This window comes from Varanus komodoensis, unplaced genomic scaffold (assembly GCF_004798865.1).
Source record: "Varanus komodoensis strain SLA01 unplaced genomic scaffold, ASM479886v1 scaffold28, whole genome shotgun sequence".
In the NCBI taxonomy this organism is placed as follows: domain Eukaryota; kingdom Metazoa; phylum Chordata; class Lepidosauria; order Squamata; family Varanidae; genus Varanus; species Varanus komodoensis.
This window is the reverse complement of record NW_025335727.1, coordinates 7,216,705-7,237,299: the sequence shown is the minus strand read 5'-3', so window position 1 is coordinate 7,237,299 and position 20,595 is coordinate 7,216,705. Positions and strand designations below refer to the sequence as shown.

At 44.5% G+C, this 20,595-nt stretch overlaps 1 protein-coding gene across 1 annotated transcript in view; it reads right to left on the bottom strand.

Annotated features, from left to right (window-relative positions):
* Positions 1-20,595, bottom strand: part of SPATA16 (spermatogenesis associated 16) — a 155,626-nt gene that overhangs the window by 8,094 nt on the left and 126,937 nt on the right. The window contains exon 9 of the mRNA XM_044434583.1: positions 19,615-19,698. Within this exon, the coding sequence (XP_044290518.1) occupies positions 19,615-19,698 (84 nt within the window). The remainder of the gene's footprint in view (positions 1-19,614; positions 19,699-20,595) is intronic.

Sequence of the window (20,595 nt, the reverse complement as noted above, 5' to 3'; positions counted from 1 at the left end):
TATTGTCATTGTTCCTAGTTGCATCTCAGTTGGGCTACTGCAATGCACTCGTGCGGGGCTGCCTTTAAATACTGTTCAGAAACCTCCACTGGTCCAGAATGCTGTGGGGAAACTGTTTACTGGGGCCAGTTGCAGGGAGAATGACTCTCTTGCTATGGCAGCTTCACCGGTTACTGATCTGTTTCTGGGCATAACTCCATGTGCTGATTATGACCTATAAAACTGAAGAGGGACCAGGCTTGGGACCAGGCTACCTGAAGGACCACCTTCTCCCGTATGAGCTTGCCCAGTTCCCAAGATCTTCTGGAGAAGCCTTCCTTCCAAGACCAACTGCTTTGGTTGCCTTTTTGATGGTGGCCTTTTCAGGCATCCATTCCTGGGCTATGGAACTTCCTCCAAGGGAGGCTGGGTTTGCTCTCTGTTTGATGCCCTTCTTCTGGCAGACAAAGACTGCATTATTTAAGAAGGCTTTACCCTCTAAGTGGGTCTGGTGGGCTGGGTGCTGTTTTTCCTGTAATTATTATACTTTTATTGCATTTAATGTATCCTTTGAATCCATTTTACTAGGTTCTGTAAGCCCTCTTGAGTGCTAAAGTGGGGCATGAATGAAAGAAATAAAAAAGTGACCCTAAATTTCCAAAGACAGAGACAGAGATGGAGACAGAGAGCTGGACCAAACCACATGAAAAGCAGGATCCCCATGACTAGATCTCACACTGTCTTTTAAAAAATGGGTTTAGGGCAGGCATGGGAAGGGCACGTGTGTCTATGTATTATTATTATTATTATTATTATTATTATTATTATTATTATTATTATTATAACATTTCTATGCCGCCCCTTGCCGAAGCCTCGGGGCGGCTTACAACACAATAAAATACATTGAAATACAATAGAACATAATAAATTACCATTAAATACAAAAATACAAAAAATACACTGAGTTACAAACATAATAATATAAAATTAAAATTATCAGTATAAAATAAGTAAATAAATAATATAGGAGGAGGAAAGAGAAGGAAGAAGAAGTTGCCCTGGCCAGATCATATGTCTTAACAATTAAAATGATGTTTAAATAAAAAGGTCTTTACCCGGCGCCGAAAAACCAGTAACGACGGTGCCAGGTGGACCTCTTTGGGGAGTGAATTCCATAGGTTGGGCGCCACCGCAGAGAAAGCCCTCCTCCGGGTACTTACTCTCCTAATTTCTTTCATGGAGGGTTCCCGGAGAAGGGACTCTCCCGCAGATCTCAAAGGGCGGTCGGGCATATACGGACGTAAGCGCTCGTTCAGGTAGCCAGGACCCAAGCCGTTTAGGGCTTTGTAGGTCATAATCAACACCTTGAATTGGGCCCGGGCTTCAATGGGAAGCCAGTGAAGCTGACGGAGGACTGGAGTCATGTGAGCATAGCACATGTATAGTTTGCTCTTCCCTGGTTGGCTCTGCATGACCTCCAGAACCTGGCTACTCTCTCATCTTTGACCAGATTGCTTGCCTCCGACCCAACAAGGCAGGGAGGAAGGGAACTGACCGGAGTGGAAATTTTGCTCCTCTGCGTCTCCTCCAACTGCTCAATCCCAGCTTTGGTCTTGTGCAGCAGTGTCTCAGCTGTGGGACACCCATTGCAAGATGAGGAACTGGGAAGCCACTGGAAGTGCTGAGAATTGGGAGGTGAAGGTTGGAAAATGCATTGATCATTTTCCCCAGGCAATGGGGGAGAGTTAAAGTGGGAGTTGTTCTTTAAGAGTTTTCCTGGTTTGGATGGCAGGCTGCTTAGATGAGCAGAATGTCTCTGCAAGTGATGAAAGGGGTGAAAATTAGAGCTTAAACTGGCCCCTAGCATCAGGTCTTGATTTTTATTTTTATTTTTTGGTGTCTTGCTCAAAAGGCATCTTTTCATTTCGTGGTTGCCAGAGCACAAGCTGCTTGGAATGGCTGTGGTTAAAGGGTATTTATATTCCATTTATATTTCCTCCTTTTCTGTTTTTAATCTTCATAGCATTAGAGATGGAGCACCTGCATTTTCCTGCTTTCTGTGCAACACCAAAGGAACCTTGAAGCACTTTTCATCCTTGTGCATCGGGAAAAGATGAAAGGTATAATTCACTCTGTAAATGGCTGGGTGGCCGACAAGTCAATTATTCGGCATTATATGTTAATTCTAAATTGACTACAGAAAGGAGATGGCCTATGGTTCATTTAGCCACTGAGAAGTGCAGTGCACATTTAACAAATATGCTATTATATTAGTCTGCGATAATGTGAGGAAATTACAAACAGTTAAATATTTTTTCTGCAATTTATTAACCGCCATCGGGTAGTAACAACGTCTTTTTTTTCACAAAGTAACTGGATTAACTTGAGGATGCTAAAGTGTGGGATTGTTTTCAACCTATAAGGTAGATTGAAACAAAGCAAAACGCGAGACAAACTACGGAAAGGGGTTTTTTCCTGGAAGAATTTTTGTGCTTTTCTTCCCCTCCTCCCTCAAGAAGCCAAATTAGATGGAAAGCGCTTCTAACTCTACTGGGAGATAAACAACACAATGAAATGAAGAGAGATTGTTCTCAGGTCAAGAAAGGCCTTATATTAACAGAAGCATCTTGTCAAGGACATCGACTGTTGGCTGGCCGTAAAAGAGGACAGGCGGATAGAAGGGACAGCTGGCAGATTCTGCCAGTCCAAGGAAGAGGAAGAGGATCCCAGGCAACTGTCACAAACTTCAAGATTATGTGATTTCTCATTGCCTCTTCCCAGAGAAGTGTGGGATCCGTAGTTCTGTGACAGAGGAAAAGCAAAGGTTCTGCACAGAATCTTCAGCACTTCCTTAAACTAAAATTCCATGGATCCTTTGGTGCAAGAACCATGATAGCGGCATTGAAGTGAAGTAAGTCTGAGATGGCTGTTCCCTGCTTTCTTTTGACAGTATCAAAACCAGGATGGCCATTTGTCCTCTTTTACAAAGGATAGTTCTCTATTTAGCAGGCATGTCATGAGTGGAGCTGACTGGAGCCGGGGGTCAGACTAGATGGCCCAGGAGACCCCTTCTGACTCACTCTGTTTCTATTTTAAAGCCTATGCACATTTAGACAGTGAAACGTCCTGCAGGTCCCAGCATTCTGTGGCTAGCCATGCTCATCAGGGAATGCTGAGAGTCATGCTCTTTTCCTGACAAGCAAGCCAGGAGTAGCGCTGCTGAGAACATGGAAGGAGACCATGGTGGTGAGATGGGGCTGCGGGGGCGCTTTGGGATGCTCTCCTCCAAGAGCACCCAAGCCCTGGAGGAGGCTCTGGTGCAGGAGTGCCAGGCTCTGCGCTGTGCCATGCTGCTGCTGCTAACTAGAGAGCAGGCAAATCCTGAAAGAATGCGGAGTGTACCAGTAGCGCTGTAAGAAATGTTAGCTTCACAACTGCCTAGGGGAGCTGATTGATGGATCGGTTCTACAGAACTAATAAGGAGCCACCTGCAACAGCCCCCCCCCCAAAAAAAAAACCCCTGGGTGCCCACCATGTATGTTAGGTAACAACTCCCATCATGCCCAGCCAGCCTGCTTGGTCATGCTGTCTGGTGGTGATGGGGGTAACTACGGAGTAGGAAGTGGGCTGCTTTTTTCATGGTGCAGGGGAGAAATTTTGTGTGATGATTTTTTTATCCTGGTGTTATTTTTTTATGCAACTGTGAACTTTTGAACAGTGTAAGAATCAGGTTTGTCAGAGCTTGGTGAGTGCCTCAAAATGTCACCCACACAATGCTGATAGTAGGGATTTCTTGGGAATTTGAAAGAAAGGCAGATAGGAAGAAAGAGTTATTTCGACTCCATTGTATTATTATATTGTTTCCATTTTTGCTGCAGTGCAGAAGAGAACTCCTGAATCAATAAAATGAAATGCAGATCATATAGAATCATTAGGATGATTGAATGAAAATTGAAAGAGAAGAAGACATAACCTTAGGCTATGGATGAGAAGAAAAAGAAACTTGCCAACTGGTGCATCCAAGGCTGGTGTCCAGGGAGTATGGTCAGCCTCTCCAAGGGCCCAAGCTTACTAGGGATCACGGACAAACACCTCCTGGTGCTGCTCAGTCAGGACATCCTGCCTGTTCACCTGCCTCTCAGTCTGGTCCAGACTATGGAAGTGATGAGCAGGAGAAGCAGGAGATGGCAGGGCACCCTTGTCCTCTGCTTCTGCTTGTCAAGCAAGCAAGTGATCTCAGTGATGGAGGATCAGTAGCAGCTGGTGATGACGGCAGTGGGAAGATAGATTTTCTGGGGGAGCCATTGAGGGTCTCTTTCAGAAGAGACGTAAAATGCATTTGTAAAAACATGCATTTATGGTTATGCCTAATTTAGCCTTCAGAGAGGCTGGGGCTCCAACCTGCCCTGGGCCACAACTCCTGGATTCCTTAGTGCTGAAGGAAAAAAGCCACTTTGCCCATGATCGGAAAGTTGCTAGAAGATTCTCCAGCATTTCAGTGATGAAAGTAGGAATATACTTCTGAGGAACACGGCGTGAACCTCATCCCCTCCATTGCCTGGCCGCTTGCTATATCTCTTCCTTCCACAGTAGTCAGCCTGCGGCTGATTTAAAAGTCTAGAAGACGACGCTTCTTTTGGTGAAAGATATGCTAGAAAAATGCAATGATCCTAACACTGTGTTGTGCACACTTCAATATATATCACAGGCTATAGCACAGATATCCTAGATCTGTTGCCTGTTTGTGTAACACGTCTGCTGTGGCAAGGAAATAATGCAGTCTCAGTTTTGGGATTGGTGGGGGAGGAGTGATGTCATATGGTCTCCTGCCCCATTTCTCTAATCTACATTCATGCTAAAGATACTAGCGACACCTCAGCCAAAAATATGCAGGGAACGTTTTCATGCCTGTTTTGCTTTCCTTCCATAGGAATCCTTGCACCTTCAGGGAGGACCTATTTAGATCAGAAAAATGATGCAGCACTTAAGATTTTATTCAGCACTGCTTCCCCAATAAGCATCAGAGCCCCGTGGCTACTTTGAAGTCACCACCCCATACCCACCCACAACAAAATTATAGGGATCTCCCACTTCGCCTCTGTTTTGTCCCTGCATCTCTACTATTGACTTTTAAGTGAACACATTAATTTGGGCCGAGTTTCTGTTCTGCAGACAGGAGCGTAAGTATGAATGAGTTCAAATGTTGCTGCATGCTGTTAAAAGCTTGGATCTTCTCAGGATACACAGCTATCGAACACAGTTAAGGAAAGCCACCTTTGTTGTTTTCCTGGTAGGATGCTAATCTGCTAAATGAACAGCCCCACCGTCTCCTGCAGGGTCCCACAGAGAATCATCTGTTGTCTTTCTCGGTGTTTGTCATCTCTTGTGTCTTCCTCTTTCACGGGAGGGGGAACATTATGGAATGGTGACTACAGCTGCAGAGATCCCTTTGCAAATAATTTAAAAAATGGCAGGGAGTGAAACTGGTCCCCCCAGATGGTGGAGCCAGTATTTGAGAATGTGCTGGGCTGCAGGCATGCTCCAACAGGTAGTTTGGGTGAGTGAGCTAAAGGCTAATAGCCTTGGGTTACTTTTGGCTAACCTTTGGCCACCCCCAAGCCCCCTGAGGTCCAGGGAGTGCAGAAGAAGGAGAATTAGGGGTTCCTTGCAGGAAAAAAGGCAGGGTATGAATATAAGTACAATAAATACATTCAATCTCAAATCTCATTCTGACTCTGCAGTATCAGATTGCAAGCTCTGGTTGCATTTTTTAAAATTCTGTATGAAAACCCTCATGTACTTTCATACATATTTACACATCAGCTGTGAGCATCTTTGAAAAGTGCACACTTATCTGCTGTTGATTAAAGTGAATTTCTGTACATTATTTAAAAGTATGCATTTTTTCATGAACATTTGTCATATGTATACACACTGTCAGATATGGTTCCCCCCTGCCCCTTTATTTTGCTCCACCAATTGCATTGGAAGCTCAGAAATGTATAGAGTTTGACTACGGGTTGCACTTGAGTCTGTGTTTAGTCTGGAAAGTCTGAATTGGGTAAATCCTGACCAAATCTGAACAGAACAGAATGTCTTCCTGTGTGTAAGTGGCCACTCTACAAAACTATCATTTTGGTGGCTTAGAAGGCATTGTCTTCCTCCTCCTCCACTGAAAGAATAAAAAACTACACATAGTTGTTCTTTTTTGCCACTGGGGCTGGGGGTGGTGAGAAATCATACTGAGGAGTACAAGAAGTGGTTTCTATGGGAATTGGTATTATCCAAAGCTAATTTGCAATTTGAATTTGCAATTACTGCATGAAATGAAGATTAAATTGATGTGGACAAGAAAATAGCATGTCAATGCTTCTACAATAGCCTTTTAGCAAGTGAAATAGGGACTGGTTAAAATTCTTCCTCTCTAACATTATCTGGTCAAGGTATGAGTAATGCTCTCCCAGCAGGTGGTGTTGGTCATACAGCAGTTTTTTGTTATTAGCATTGTCGAGTTGTAAGAAAAGCCATCCTGTGGCCAAATGCTCATGCATCAGAAAACTGTAGGAGGCCAGAGAAGTTTTAGAGTGTTCCTTTTTCTGCCATTCAGAGGCTGGACGGTTTCAGTCTTGTATGTGAGCCCAGTGACAGCATAAGGGCTGGGCCACTGGGTGGAGGTGCAGGGCCCCACGGTCTGGGCAGGGCCCCCAACCCTCTGATGGGCTGTGGTGACTCCTCTGGTGGCCATGGGCTCTCTGCCCTTCCTGGGACCTGGCTGCCTACGTGCCTGCAAGCTTTTAAGTGAAGAAAGAAAGAACAAACGAACGAATGAACGAACCTCTTCTCATTAGATGGTGTGCTGAAGTTCTGCAGCCTTGGCTGGTCAGCTGACCCAGGGCTTGCTTTGCTGCTCAATCAGAAAGAGGAGGAACTGCAAAACCACCCTCTGGTTAAAAAAGCAAAACAAAGCAAGAAACAAGAAACAAAAGCACAACAACAAAACCAGGGGAGGCTTGGCAGGGTGGTAAGTGGAGGTGCAGGAGGCAACTTGTCTGGTCCACCCCCAGACCTAGAAGTTTGTGTACAGTTGGACAGAGTCAGCTGCAGACATTCTGCTTTCTTAGGGCGAGTTTTGAGGACAAGATGCCTGTTCAAGTTCCATGTATAGAAGCCAAGCAGTTTTCTTCAGCACAGGTGCAGGGCTGGGATCTCCCACCATACTTCATGCCGAAGACTAGCTTAGCGGTTCAGCTCAGCCCTTAAGGTCACACAGCTGTGTCCTCCAACACCTTATTGCAGCTGGCCATCCTCCAGCATCTGTTGCCTGAGGTGACTGTCTCCCTAGGAGGTGTTCAGACCTCCCCATGAGCACCATTCTTTGTCCAATGAGGGGTGCTGACGGGGAAAGAAGGGCCTTCAGGAATGCCAGGTGCAGAACAAAGCCTGCCAGAGGGAGGGAAGGCTGGTGCCAGGGGCTGGATCAGGCCTCGTAGGATGTATAGATTTACTCCGTGAAAGAAAAAATGTAAGTGCAGTGGGATTTCTTTGAAGAAGGCAGCTTAAACTTTGGCTGTGTGGTGGCACAGAAATGGAATTAATAAGATGGGAGCATTGAACATTTGTTGATCTCAGGGCTGAATTCCACTTTGGAGATGCCCTCCTGTGACAGTGGAGGGTGGAGCTAAAGACAAGGGGGCAGAGCTTAATGTTCTAAAAACAGTGCCAGTATATTTAAGTGTATTCTTATGCTTTGCTGCCTTGAGCATCAATTCTTGGTAGAGGTATAAATGAAGCTAATAACTTCCAGTACATAAGACTTAGGAGAGGAATGCCAGCATTTTAGAGTAGGAAAAATCCCCATGTGAAAGTGAGGAGACTACAAAACCATTGATGATTGGTGAGGCAAAGGGGGGTTCAGGCAAAGGAAGGGGTCCTTCAGATTTGCTCTGCAGGTGGGCTGAGTCTGGCTTACAAACCTGAGGATTAATGCTCTCAGTTTTACTGTAAACTGAGTAACTGTCTCCCCCAAGAGCAGCGCCATTCATCTGACTTCAACAAGTCACATAATCAGTAGCAATATCCTTTTGTTATGACATGTCTAGCTTCTTTTTGAAAGGAGTTCTCTTTCATCCTGTGCTGCAGTTTGATTTCCATCAATGAAACAATACCAAGCACAGAATGACAGCAATAGACCCTGGCAGTTCGAAGGTAGGCGGAGAAGGGGCAAAGGCCTTCCATCGCTAAAACATCCGCGTATTTCTCTGTAAATACATTTGTGCTCTTTGCGCTTGCTCATAATCCCTTCTCCTGCCAGAGCTTTCTGCACTTTTTGTTGACGGTGATGCAAGCTGTGCTTATTCTTTTAAAGCTCTAAGTGGTGTCAGCTCTGCTTTTCCAACTGACGAAATTGCTGTTCTTCTGAAACAAGATCAACTGCAGAAATCATCGCAACAATTCCTGGAAGTGTTGACCTTTGCCTGGGAAATCTCCCCTGTAAATTCAAGATGTACACAAGATGGTTGTGCTTACTCAGCTGTGGGGGAACACATGCTGGTCACACTCAGAGGTAGTTTCTTATTATTTTCCATGTTCCAGGTAAGAGTCTCGATATGGAAAACAGGTTCTGGGGCAGACCCCAAAAGTTTGCTGGTTTATATTAATCCCTGCTGTGAATTAGCAGAAAGGTGGGGAGCAGGAAATTCTGAGAGTTGGTCTAGGATGAGAAATGTCATTTATGAAGGATAGGTCTATTACTATGTGACAGACATAGAAACACAGAAACAGAGTGAGTCAGAAGGGGTCTCCCAGGCCATCTAGTCTGACCCCCAGCTCCAGCCAGCTCCACTCATGACATGCCTACCATATGCATGTCTAGCCTATCCTTGAAAATCCTCACCAATGGGGCTTCAACCACCTCCCGTGGAAGCCCATTCCATACCCTCGGGGTCCTAACTGGCAGGAAGTACTTCCTGCCATCCAAACCTGGCCTACATCCATACCTTATCCTACTTGAATAAATTTCTTCATAACATGTATATACTGCCTTCTGCAAATGCCACCAAAGTGGTTTACAACGGTTAGTTAGGACTGAGACCTTCCCCATGAGGCTCTGACATGGAGCAGTAACATGTTGCCAAGGCATAGAGGCCCAGAGGTGGTGGCAGGAAGGATGAACTCAGTCCAGGCAGCAGCTACATTACAATAAGGGGAAATTGAGGCTATGGTGTAAATTGTGTTTAAGGATAATGTAGAAACTTATTTCCCTGTGCTTATGTTTGCAATCTGTTTGCTGTCAGTGTGGGCTTTAGATGTTTGAGGTCCTTGTGCAAAACATCCTTGATGGGCACTCTTCTTCAGTGAGTCACCTATTAATTAATTAATTAATTAATTAATTCTGTACCCCACCTTTCCTCCTTCCAACAAACTCAAGGTGGCTTACCTAATACTCCTCATCCTCTGAATCAAATCCTCACAACAACCCCATGAGGTAGGTTAGGATGAGATCTTGCCTTGATCGCTACCAAATTAATTCACACATCTTGGAGAAGGTTCTTGTTGGCGGGCCTCTGGTAGGAGATGGGACCTTGGGAGGTGCCCAACCATACCAGCTTTCAGTGCTGGCCCTGTTGATTCCCACACTTGCTGGAACCAGTCAGAAGCAGTGTGAGAGCAGAACAAGCAACATTCCAAACTGTTCATTGGGTTGACCTGGGCCCTTCTCTAGAACAGAGTTTGAGCAGTTAAAGTAGGACCCAGTTCTTGGGCTCTAAGGTCTGGAGCTACATTACTGTCAGTGGCTGTCCTAGAAGGACCACAGAAGGATCATGCTGAGTTCACTTGTTCTGGGGAATGGCTTGGCTGCACCCTGCACTGTGGGCTTCCTGGCTGTCCACAGACATTTCTGAGACAGCAACGCTCACAAGTCCAACCTGGCCTTCATTAACTGGGAAGACACTGTGGGGCATTTACCACATGGGGAGAGACCACATAAATTCATTGCAGCAAATGTTCCTGCAAGATGACAACACCTCACCTGCTCTTTCATCAAAGTAGTCTTGAACCTCATGATGTAAGGTACTGCTGAGTTAATAAGCTCATAAGTTGGCAACAGGCATGTCTGGCTGCCAACCAGAATCAGGAACTGAACCCCATATAGTGTGAGCAAGTGGCCCTTCTGTTTAGAGGACTGCTAGAGAACAATCCTCTATTTAAAGCATGGTCATGTCCAACACCAATGTAAGGATCAAGGCCCATAAGAACCTCTGTCCAGTTAACACCTGGGCACCAGATGGGACAGGCAGACACACAAATCGTCTGGTCACAATCTTCAGCACTACGCCCTATATTTCTAAATTCTAACTCAGGTTGTATGAGTTCTAAATTTGCATCTATCCAATTGGCACATGCAAACATTATGTAATTATGTGTCCTCCCTAGTTCTGGTGATGCATTTCCTCTTTTGGGCAATTCCTAAAGGGCTCCCTGCTGATGCAAGCACAATGTTTTTATGGAAGGTGTGCCATGGCTGGCCAAATATTTAGCGCCCAGAGAGTGACACAATATATGGAGGTGGCAAGCAATTAACATCTGGCCAGATCCAATTTCCCTTCACTTCTTTCAGTGGAGGCCAATGGATATGTGGAAAAAGAATGTCCGGGCTCCAGAAATTCGGAAGATACAGCAAGTGAGCAAAACCAATCAGAATCTGCAAGAGTCCCACACTCTTCCTCACTACAGCACAATTTTCACCTGCACAAATCATGTCAGCTCTACTTGAAAGCAAAGCAATTTTTTAAAAAGAACTGCAAAATACTATGTGCCTTTTCGTTTTGTGTTTAAGCATGCTCCTCTTTGCAATGCTTTCCACAGTTCCTCTCCCCACCCTGCCGTTTCTTTTGGCTTCTTTTCTGTTGCAGCAACATGGCTAAATATGTTTGATCCTCTGAATGATTTTGGACCAAACATGCAACTGTACTTTGGCTGTGCCATATGTTGCTCATCGCTGGGGCCTCATTTAGCTTTTTGGAATGTCAAATCGACTTTGACACTTCTGCCTGAACTTTGCCAGACTTTAAACAAGGCTGCAAATCATTCCACATAAAAGGATGCACGCCCCGTTCAAGTCTTGCAGTTTTCTTATATTCCCATAATTATGGGGTGCAGGGAAGGGCACTTGGATCACTGGAGCTCACTCTCCATTTTGTAGCTTTCATTCTGAGCATTATAGGAGCTATCTATGGCAAACCCATTTTGGGGCTGTAGTTCAGCACCATGGTCAGGTCTTTTTGAAGCTCAGAATAAAAGCAGCAGTAGATAAGGAACCCCGTGACATAGAGGCCTATTCATTTATATTATATTTTGTCTTCCACCAAATCCCACGATCTTTTGCAGTCTTTGAAGCTTGTCCACCATACTCAGTTTTTCTGCCCCCACCCTTCAACCTGCTTTTCCTGTTTTGCTTAACATCCAGTGCAAAACCTTGGAAGTTGGCTCACTACCTTGTGACATACGGTTGGCCCTAATGAAGATGACAGCTTCCTGTGGCAACTGGATCCTCTTTCCAACTTCTGTCGCCACGTTCTCTGTCTTCTTCATAGCCAACGAACATAATTAGCCCCTCTCTCTTCAAGATCCCTACCTACTCCATGGCTTCACTTTATGATCTCTACCTTGCCTTATCAGCTGAACTTGTATGTAAAGTATGTTCTACTTCACCCTCTCTCAGCCTGTGCCCTCCACAATCCCTGACAATTGGCCATTGATGAGAATTGTAGTCCAAAATACCTGGAGGGTACCAGGTTGACAGCTGCACTAGCTGATCAGAGAAAAGAGCTTTTCTCCCCCTACTCAGCATGGAGAAAGGGAGTCTTTTCAATTGTTCAACAGGGAAAACAACTCTTCTCTCCAGTCAGCAGCTGATCAGAGAAAAAAGTCTTTTCCCTGCTGGGAAAAGGGTTGGGGCCTCAGGAACAATCCATATAGCTCAATTGTGAACCCTGACAGGTTGTACCTGCAGACTGAAGGATTCCTATATTGGATCTAGCCTTTTGGCTTATGTGAGCTTGCTAGTCTGGGGTGGGATGGAGAATACATTATAAAAGAAACATAGCTTATTTTTGGTGCCTGCAGAAGAAGAATGAATGACGTCCCTCACCCAAGTTAGTGGATGGACAGGCATATTTCTCCCTCTGTCATAATACTGGAATCTGGAATAATCCCATGAAACTGATTGCTGGAAGATTCAGGACAGATAAATGGAAGTGCTCCTTCATAACATGCATAATTAAACTACAGGATTCCCTTCCTTAAGATGCAGTGATGCACACTGCTTCAAAAGGGGATCAGCCAAATTCACTGAGAAGGAATATCTCTATGACTACTAGGTTATCGGAAGGATTGCCTCCTCCCATATATCCCTACCTAGAACTTGAGGTCATATTTGGGGGTCTTTCCCAAGGAGCACCTTCCAAAGGAAGTAAGGTGGGAGGCTACCAGGAGGACGGCATTTTCGGTTGTAGCACCCAATTTTTGGAATTATCTTTCCAGGGATGTGTGTCTGGTGCTTACTTTGTATTCTTTTTGGTGCCATGTAAAGATCTTTTTATTTTCTCTGCATTTTAACTAACTTTTAAACTTTGTTTTTATATATCCTATTTTATCTCTGTATTGCTGCTGCTCTTCTATGCTGATTAATAGCAACTGTAATTAACATCTTTTGTATGTGTGTGGTTTTAAATTTATTTAATTTTAACTGTTGTTAACCATCCAGAGAGCCTTGGCTATTGGGTGGTATATAAATGTATAAAATAGAAATAGAAATAATCCAGATGGCTCTATACTATCTCCAGTATGAAAGGCAGTGTTCCTATTTCCCTTGTTGCTGGGAAACTTGGAAGGTGCTGTTTCACTTGTGTCCTTGCTTGTGGGATCCTGTGGCCATTGTGTGAACTGGACCAGTGCTCAGATCCAGCATGGCTCTTCTCTACAGTACTCAGGACAGGCCAAGTTATTCCAGCACTTGAGACAGAAAAACCCACAAATGCCTTTTCCTTGGAGTGAAGGTTGTTTGTTGTTGTTGTTAGTCGTGAAGTCATGTCCAACCCATCTGCATCCCATGGACAACATTCCTCCAGGCCTTCCTGTCCTCCACCATCCCTGGAGTCCACTTAAGCTCATGCCGACAGCTTCAGTGACTCCATCCAGCCACCTCATCCTCTGCCGTCCCCTTCTTCTTTTGCTGTCAATTGTTCTCAGCATTAGGCTCTTCTCCAGGGAGTCCTCCCTTCTCATTAGGTGGCCAAAGTATTTGAGTTTCATCTTCACTATCTGGCCTTCTAAAGAGCAGTCAGGGTTGATTCTCCTCTAGGACTGACTGGTTTGATTGCCTTGCAGGCCAAGGGACTCGCAAGAGTCTCCTCCAGCACCACAATTCAAAGGCCTCCATTCTTCGTAAAATTATAGTAAGTTAATGCTGCATGTACCTGGGAATGATTCCCATTGAACTCAATCAAGCTTACCTCTAAATAGATATGCATGGGATTGTCCTGTAAAAATAGGACAATAGCAGAAAAACAGTCTTATCCAAGAGTGCCTGGAGTTAGTTAGCAACTAGCCTCTCAAGAACTTTGCCCAGTAAAGGAACATTTGCTACCAACCAAAAGCGATTAAGCTCTTCCAGGTCAAGGGAGGATATTTTCAGAAGTGGTCTCGGTGTCACTTCCTTCTTCCCTAGCCCAGCTGGCTGTTCCTTCCTTGCTGTCTTTTATGAGCCAGGAAGGACAAAGATCCAGTAAAGGGGAGGTTGCAAGAGCCTGGCCAAATCCTTGTCCACACCCTTTAGCTGTCCCAACTGAAACTCAGCCGATAAAGCCGGACCAGGATTGTGGCTGGTGTATCTCAGCAGATTCAACTTTTAATTCTGGAGTCTAAGTCCTGTTGTCTATAAGATATGTATGTATGTACATATGTGTGTATACATACGTACCCAGCAAATATATTACAGGAGACCTCACATGGGTCTAAGATGTCCTGGGGACTGGAGAGGTTTTGTGTCTTTGCTGATCTCACTGCCTTCCAAATAAGCTCCAATTGTAGGCACCCACCAGGGTTTGGTTGCATCCACTGGAAGTTTTCCTCCATCTGCACTCAAGCCATCTCCTAATTCAGGTTGCTTTAGTATACAGACCCTTTAAAAAACTGTATATACATATTGTAGAAGGAATTCTGTCTGCCCCCTTTTCTAGATGTTTGGAAAATAGACACCACAGCGGATATTCTGCTGCTTCAAAGGAAAAAGCTGAATGTTTTTCATTAAGCAGAACAGCTGCTTCTTTTGCAACAACAAGGCTTCAGTACTGGGGACAGCAGTATCAGCACTCTTCATTTAACACTAATTGCACAAGCTTAAATTGTGGTTATTTTCTCCAACATGTGTAAATTAATTTGGTAGCAATAAAGACAAAGAAGTAAACCTGGCATTGCAATTGTGGGAATTGTGTGTGCATGTGAGGCGGGGAAGAACAGGTGGCGGAGAGCGGCCTACTTGTGCACGCATGAGATGGCTGGGTCCATTGGATCCATTTGACCAGCTATGATGCATCTGAGCCAGATCAAGTGTGCGGGGGAAAGAACATTTAGGCACTGACATGTTTGAGTGTTCATCCACCCATGTCCCAAATGGAGAGCTGGATATCTGGGCTTGCCATTCTCCATACTGTGATAACTTCATATATTTATGGAGCTTCTGGTGGCTGGGAGCACAGGAGAAAGATGGCACTGAGATGAACATGGAAAAATGCAACTAGCCCAGCAGCAGCTAGAAGTGGTACTAGAGGCCTGTATTGTTGTTGTGACCCAAGCAACAATCACATGTCTTTTCCTACCTTTGAACTGCCTTGCATGAATTTCTGGCCGCCTCATAGGTAGAGGAAAGGCACGTTTGTGGTATGACTGGCCAAAATAGCCTAGTTTGGGCCCTCTGCTCCATTGGTGGGTCCTCCTGGTGGGTCTACTTAGCAGGACTTAGACCCGTTGCCATATGCATTTCCCACAATGCCTTGGTGTGATGCTATCCTGGGGAAATGTAAGGTGATCCAGACAGGTGGTAGCAGGGGAGTCTTCCAAGGTACTGGGGCTCTGGCCTGCAGGTATGAACATATAATGATGCCTTATACCAAATTGGACAATTGGTCAATTTAGGGCAACATCGCCTCAGCTCCGCCGTGGCTCTGTACAGCTTCAAGCAGAAGTGAGGCTGGAGATGGTGGAGGATGAATCAGGAGGCCTCTGCATGTAAGGGGAAAATGCAGTTTTGTACAACTCATGGTAAACAAGGCAGTTGTTTACTTCCATACTAGCTTCACTTTTGTACGGTCAAGATAGCCGGCCAGCTGCGGGGACAGATTTAAACAACGGCTGTTCACTGCTTTCACATAACTGCAGGAAAAATAGTCATGTCTCTGGAGTTTACTACACCATTATAACACCTCTATGAAAGAACACAGAGATTAATAGAAGTAAAGGCATCGACATTACCTTTGGTGGCTTTATGTATTGCGTCTGCTTCAGAGAAACATTCCACATGGGAAGGGTGGGTTTCTTTTCCCCTAAGGAGGGCAACATGTTCCTGGGGCTTATTGGGAACTTTTTGTTTGTAGTGGCTGGGTGTCAATACCAGTGGTGGGTGGTCCCAGAGCCAGAAATGGAAAGAAGCACTTCTTTTGGTCTCCTCCTCTCTTTACTAAGTTCCCCTTCTCTCTCCTCACTTCTGACACTCCTTTCTCTTTCTTTTGTAAAGGTTAGCACAAGCATGTATATTCTATCTATGAACTACTTTTACTTTATTTTATCTTATTGTTGTTATTATAAACCATCCTGAGATGTCTGTGATGGGACAGTATACAAAAGTTTTAAATAAATAAAATAAAATAAATATTAGGTCCCCTCAAAGTCCTATAAAAAGTCTTGGTCTTATTTGGTCGTCACTAAGGCATCATCCGAAAAAGAAGGCAATGGAGGACACAGACCTGGTTAAAATTTGCATATGCAGAGCCAGTGTGGTGTAGTGGTTAAGAGCATGGGACTGGGACTCAGATGACCTGGGTTCTAGTCCCCGCTCAGCCATGGAGCCAACAGGGTGACTTTGGGCCAGTCACAGGCTCTCAGCCCAACCTACCTCACAGGGTTGTTGTGGGGATAAGATGGAGATGGAGAATGATGTAAGGTGCCTTGAGCCCTTTGTAGGAAAAAGGAGGGATATAAACGGAAAAATAAATAAATAAATATGCTGACGTATATGTATGGGTGTACATTTTGTGGTTCCAATAACAATATAATGGGCAATACTGTGACTTGGTGATCCACGCATTTGCTCTTTCTGCTACCCAGGGGAAGATTGACAAAAGCAATTGCTGCTGGGCCCACGTTAACAAATACAATGCAGTTTTGGCGGCGTTCATAATGGGATTATGTACCATACACCGACACACCATGCCGGAATTGTGGGAGATAGAGCAGGCATTTGAACAGTCAGTGTGCTTTATCATGCTGCAGTCCAGTATTGCAATAGCTGGAAAAATGGGATTTCAGGTTGCTTCTTTCAAAGTATGGCAACCGCATGCACAGCTTCATAGCTGGGCAAGGATGCAGGTTTAAATGCAGGTGGGGGTGAGCAAATTTGGGGAATTTAAGGGCGGTTTTTGTTCACCGCATCTTTCTTCTGTAGGTGGTTTTTCCACTGAGAACAACTAAATAATGAAAACGGAACAGGACCCATAGCCGCTATGGAGTTCCCAAAGGATTAAAAACGGCATGTTTGTGAGCTAATTTAACCCTGTAGCAGGTACAGGACTCATTTTGTTTCACCCTTTTTTTGGTCACCCTGTATTTTGGAGTAGGGGTGGAGGCTGCACTGGAGGAGGGCAGTGGGGACCAGAGACAGAAATGGGCTGCACACTGCTTGCTGTTGGAGGAGGTGCACAATGAAAAATAGTCTAAAGTGTTCATGAATTTCACAGTCAGAATGAGTTTTGAGATGGAATTTGGACAACTTTGACAAGCTTGAGTTTTGCTGATTTTGAGCTAGTTCATAGTTATTCTTATGCCATTGATGACATTAACAGCAGAGAACATATTGTGTTTATTATTTCTAAAGGATTTTCTCCTGAGAACTCTGTAGGCAAATGGGAGATCAAACAGCAGAGTGCCTGAGAATTGCTTTGGTGTTTGCATTATTTATCTTTTGAGATGAAACATGCAGAAAATGGGCACTCTTTGTTTCCTGGTGTGTCCTTGGGACAAATACCAATAGCAAATAGATGATTTGCATAGGAGACATCACCAGTCACCAATCAACAAAACAAGGCATGGCTATTTTATGATCTCTTTCAAATATATCAGTGTATTCCCAGAACTATTCTTCATACCAGTCTTCTCCCACCTGTGGCCTTCCAGATGGGTTGACCCACAGCTCCTGTCATCCTGACCTGGCAGAACCATAATCAGATACTTTTGGAAGGCACCAAGTTGGGGAGGCCTAGTTTAAGCTAAGGAAGATGCAGAGGTGCAGCTCAGACAAGCTTGCCCAAGATCACCAAGTGGTGCAGCTGCTCAGTCACTTGCTTCTGCCATTCCTGGAGCCTTGTCCATACGGCTTCAGGGAGCATCTCCCCCCCCCTGCTCCACAAACTCAGAGATGGTTCAGCCCAACACCAGCACAGGTGTGATGTGGCAACATTGCCATGGACATTGCTGCACCGCCTCTCAGCTCACCTAGTCAAGTGGCTTCCATGTAGCCTGAAGTGCCTGATCCTGCCTAATCTTGGAAGCTAAGCAGGGTCAGGCCTGGGCAGAAATGGGATGGGTGACTTGAGTGTATGATTCTATGATTATTGCTGTCAACTGCCTAGAGAGCTTTGGCTATGGGCAGTATAAAAATGTAATAATAATAATAATAATAATAATATAATAATAATAATAATAAGCACGGACAGAGGGAGGCCTCATGATACGGCGCACAGGTGGCACATCTTGTGTTGCACGGAAGCCAGGGTGGGGGCCGAGTGGAGCTCTCCTGAGGGCCACACCCCTTTCCCCAACCCTCTCTGGGTGTGTTTGTAGCTGTTGTGAAGTCCCCTGCCCCACTCTAAGACTTTGACATGTCTCTCCTAAGGCATAGTTATTGGCAGTATGAGTTTGGCAGCATGCTGGTTTCAGGGGTATATTTGCACTACCCCTTTTGCCTTTGGCCCTGCCCCTGTTCCATGGTTCCACCCCAAACTGGAATGCAACACTGGAGGCACCTCAGAACTTTTATTTATTTATTTATTTATTTATTTTTCAATTTATATCCTACCTTTTTCCTACAAAGGGCTCAAGGCAGCTTACATCATTCTCCTCCTCCTTATCCCCACAACAACAACCCTGTGAGGCAGGTTGGGCTGAGAGTCTGTGACTGGCCCAAAGTCACCCAGTTGGCTCCATGGCCAAGCAGGGACTCGAACCCAGGTTGCCTGAGTCCCAGTTCCATGCTCTTCACCACTGCACCACACTGGCTCTCAGTGAAATGGAATTCATGGAGGTTTAGAGGTGGGTTCTCCCTCTTCCCCCGCCTGAGTTATGCTGCATCTCTGCAGTGCTTCCTAGGCACTCCAGCTCCAAAGGGTTCTTTAATTATTATTTTTTTTAAATAAACACTTTCCCTCGGTGCGCCGATTAGCTGAGTTCCAGAGGGAACAATGCCATGCAGAAGAGGATTTTGTTTCGCGGGGCTGCTGGGATGCCTAGCGAAAGTGGGAAGACAGAGAGAGGAGTTCAGAAGCCAGATTGCCCTGCCAGCCATGGGGCCACCTGACTGGTAGGCGCAGGCAAAAATCTCCATAAACATTCATCCCGCCCCCAGTGACTGAGCTCAGTGGTTTTTCACCATTGTTGATCTCTTGTCTTGTCCAAAAACGATACCCGTAGTTCACTGTCATAAAAGTGGTCTTTCAACAAAGCAAAAGAACTGTGAAAAATATGAAATTTTAAATAAAAATGAAAAAAAGGAAAATGCAATCTTTCATCAGTGAGGAAACACTGAGAATACAAAACAAGAGCAGTTCCCCAAACACGTATAAAAGAAAAAGGGGAAGAACAAAACACACACACACACACACACACACACACAACCTATATATTCATATAGTATGGATCAGAGATACTGGTCTTGAAAATATTAATAATATATAGGCATATGCATATATGTGTAAGTATAAGCTCACACATATGCACACAAATATTCAGAGTTGCTGGAAGGTTGCTACTGTAAACGCTGCTCCTTGCCTTGCTCCCCCTGGGCGTATACACGCTTTTGTTTACAAACATACGGCACTGCCACCATTGCAGCTTGCTCAGGACAGTTCTGGGCACATATTTTCAGCAAGAATCGCTTGCATCTTGTCTGTTCCACTTGGCAGGATGGTATGGAAGGGTGAGAGGATGCGAGTACATTGGAACAAGGACTCCTTTCAAGGTGAGCCACCTGGCTAAGGCAAAACTTCTAGCTAGTGATGTGACCAACATTTTCAGCACCTTCAGAACAAATCTGACCCGCAAGACAGACCTTTATTTCCCAGCAACTTTAGCAATGACTTTTTTTACCTTTTGAATTTTATTCCAGACACGTTCTTTATCACTTTTCCTCCCTTCGAGGGTGTCCATGGCATCTGCCATTAGTGACTGCAGCTGTGACACCAAGATAAAAATTATCGCAATGGAATTCACACAGAAATAACTTCTCTAAATACACAGATTAAAACCTAATTAAAAAATCATTTGTACGCTGATGATTTTATTGCTCATCTTTCGCACAATGAGCACCACCACTGCTTTTTTCTTTTTTTCTGTTTTTGGTTTCATCCGCATTTGCCTCATGTTATTGTGAGCTGTATAATGCCAAACAATAGGAAAGCCTATACTGAAAACATGTACTTTAGAATATGGGCTTTTAGTCTAGGAAGCTTTTGCTTTGTAACAGGAAGGTTCGTAACTATTCCATTTTATAAATATAGACCATGAATATTGAACATAAACATGGAAAAGTTCAGTGCTTTCAAGTTCCATGAGTTTGACTGTAGGAACTGAGTGAGTGCTGGAATTCCTTCCCCTGAAATTGTCAGGGAAGCAAAAGTATGCCACTGGCTGGACATTGTTAAATAAAGAAAAAATGATATTCCTTGCAGATTCTTACTCTAGGGGCTCTCTAGGTGATTCATGGAAACCATTAAACAGTTAACATGTATACTCCATACAGGAAAGCAACTAAAGGGGTCATGCAGCTGGTGCCACTTCCCTGTAAGGAAAGGTTGTTTGCTTGTTTGTTTAAAGCCATGTTTCCCTGTCTTTACCTGAAGCAGGTCTCAAGTCAGCAAGGTTTATAAGATCTTGAGTTGTTCAACTTAGAAAAAAGTAAGGGGAGACATGATAAAAGCATACAAAACTATGCATAGGGTGAAGAAAGTAGATGGACAGATATTTTTCTGCTCATAATAGCAAAACCCAAAGGGTTCATCCCATGAAGCTGATGGGTGGGAAATTCAGGACAGATAAAGAAAGGGACTATTTAGGTGGTCATAGTTCAAC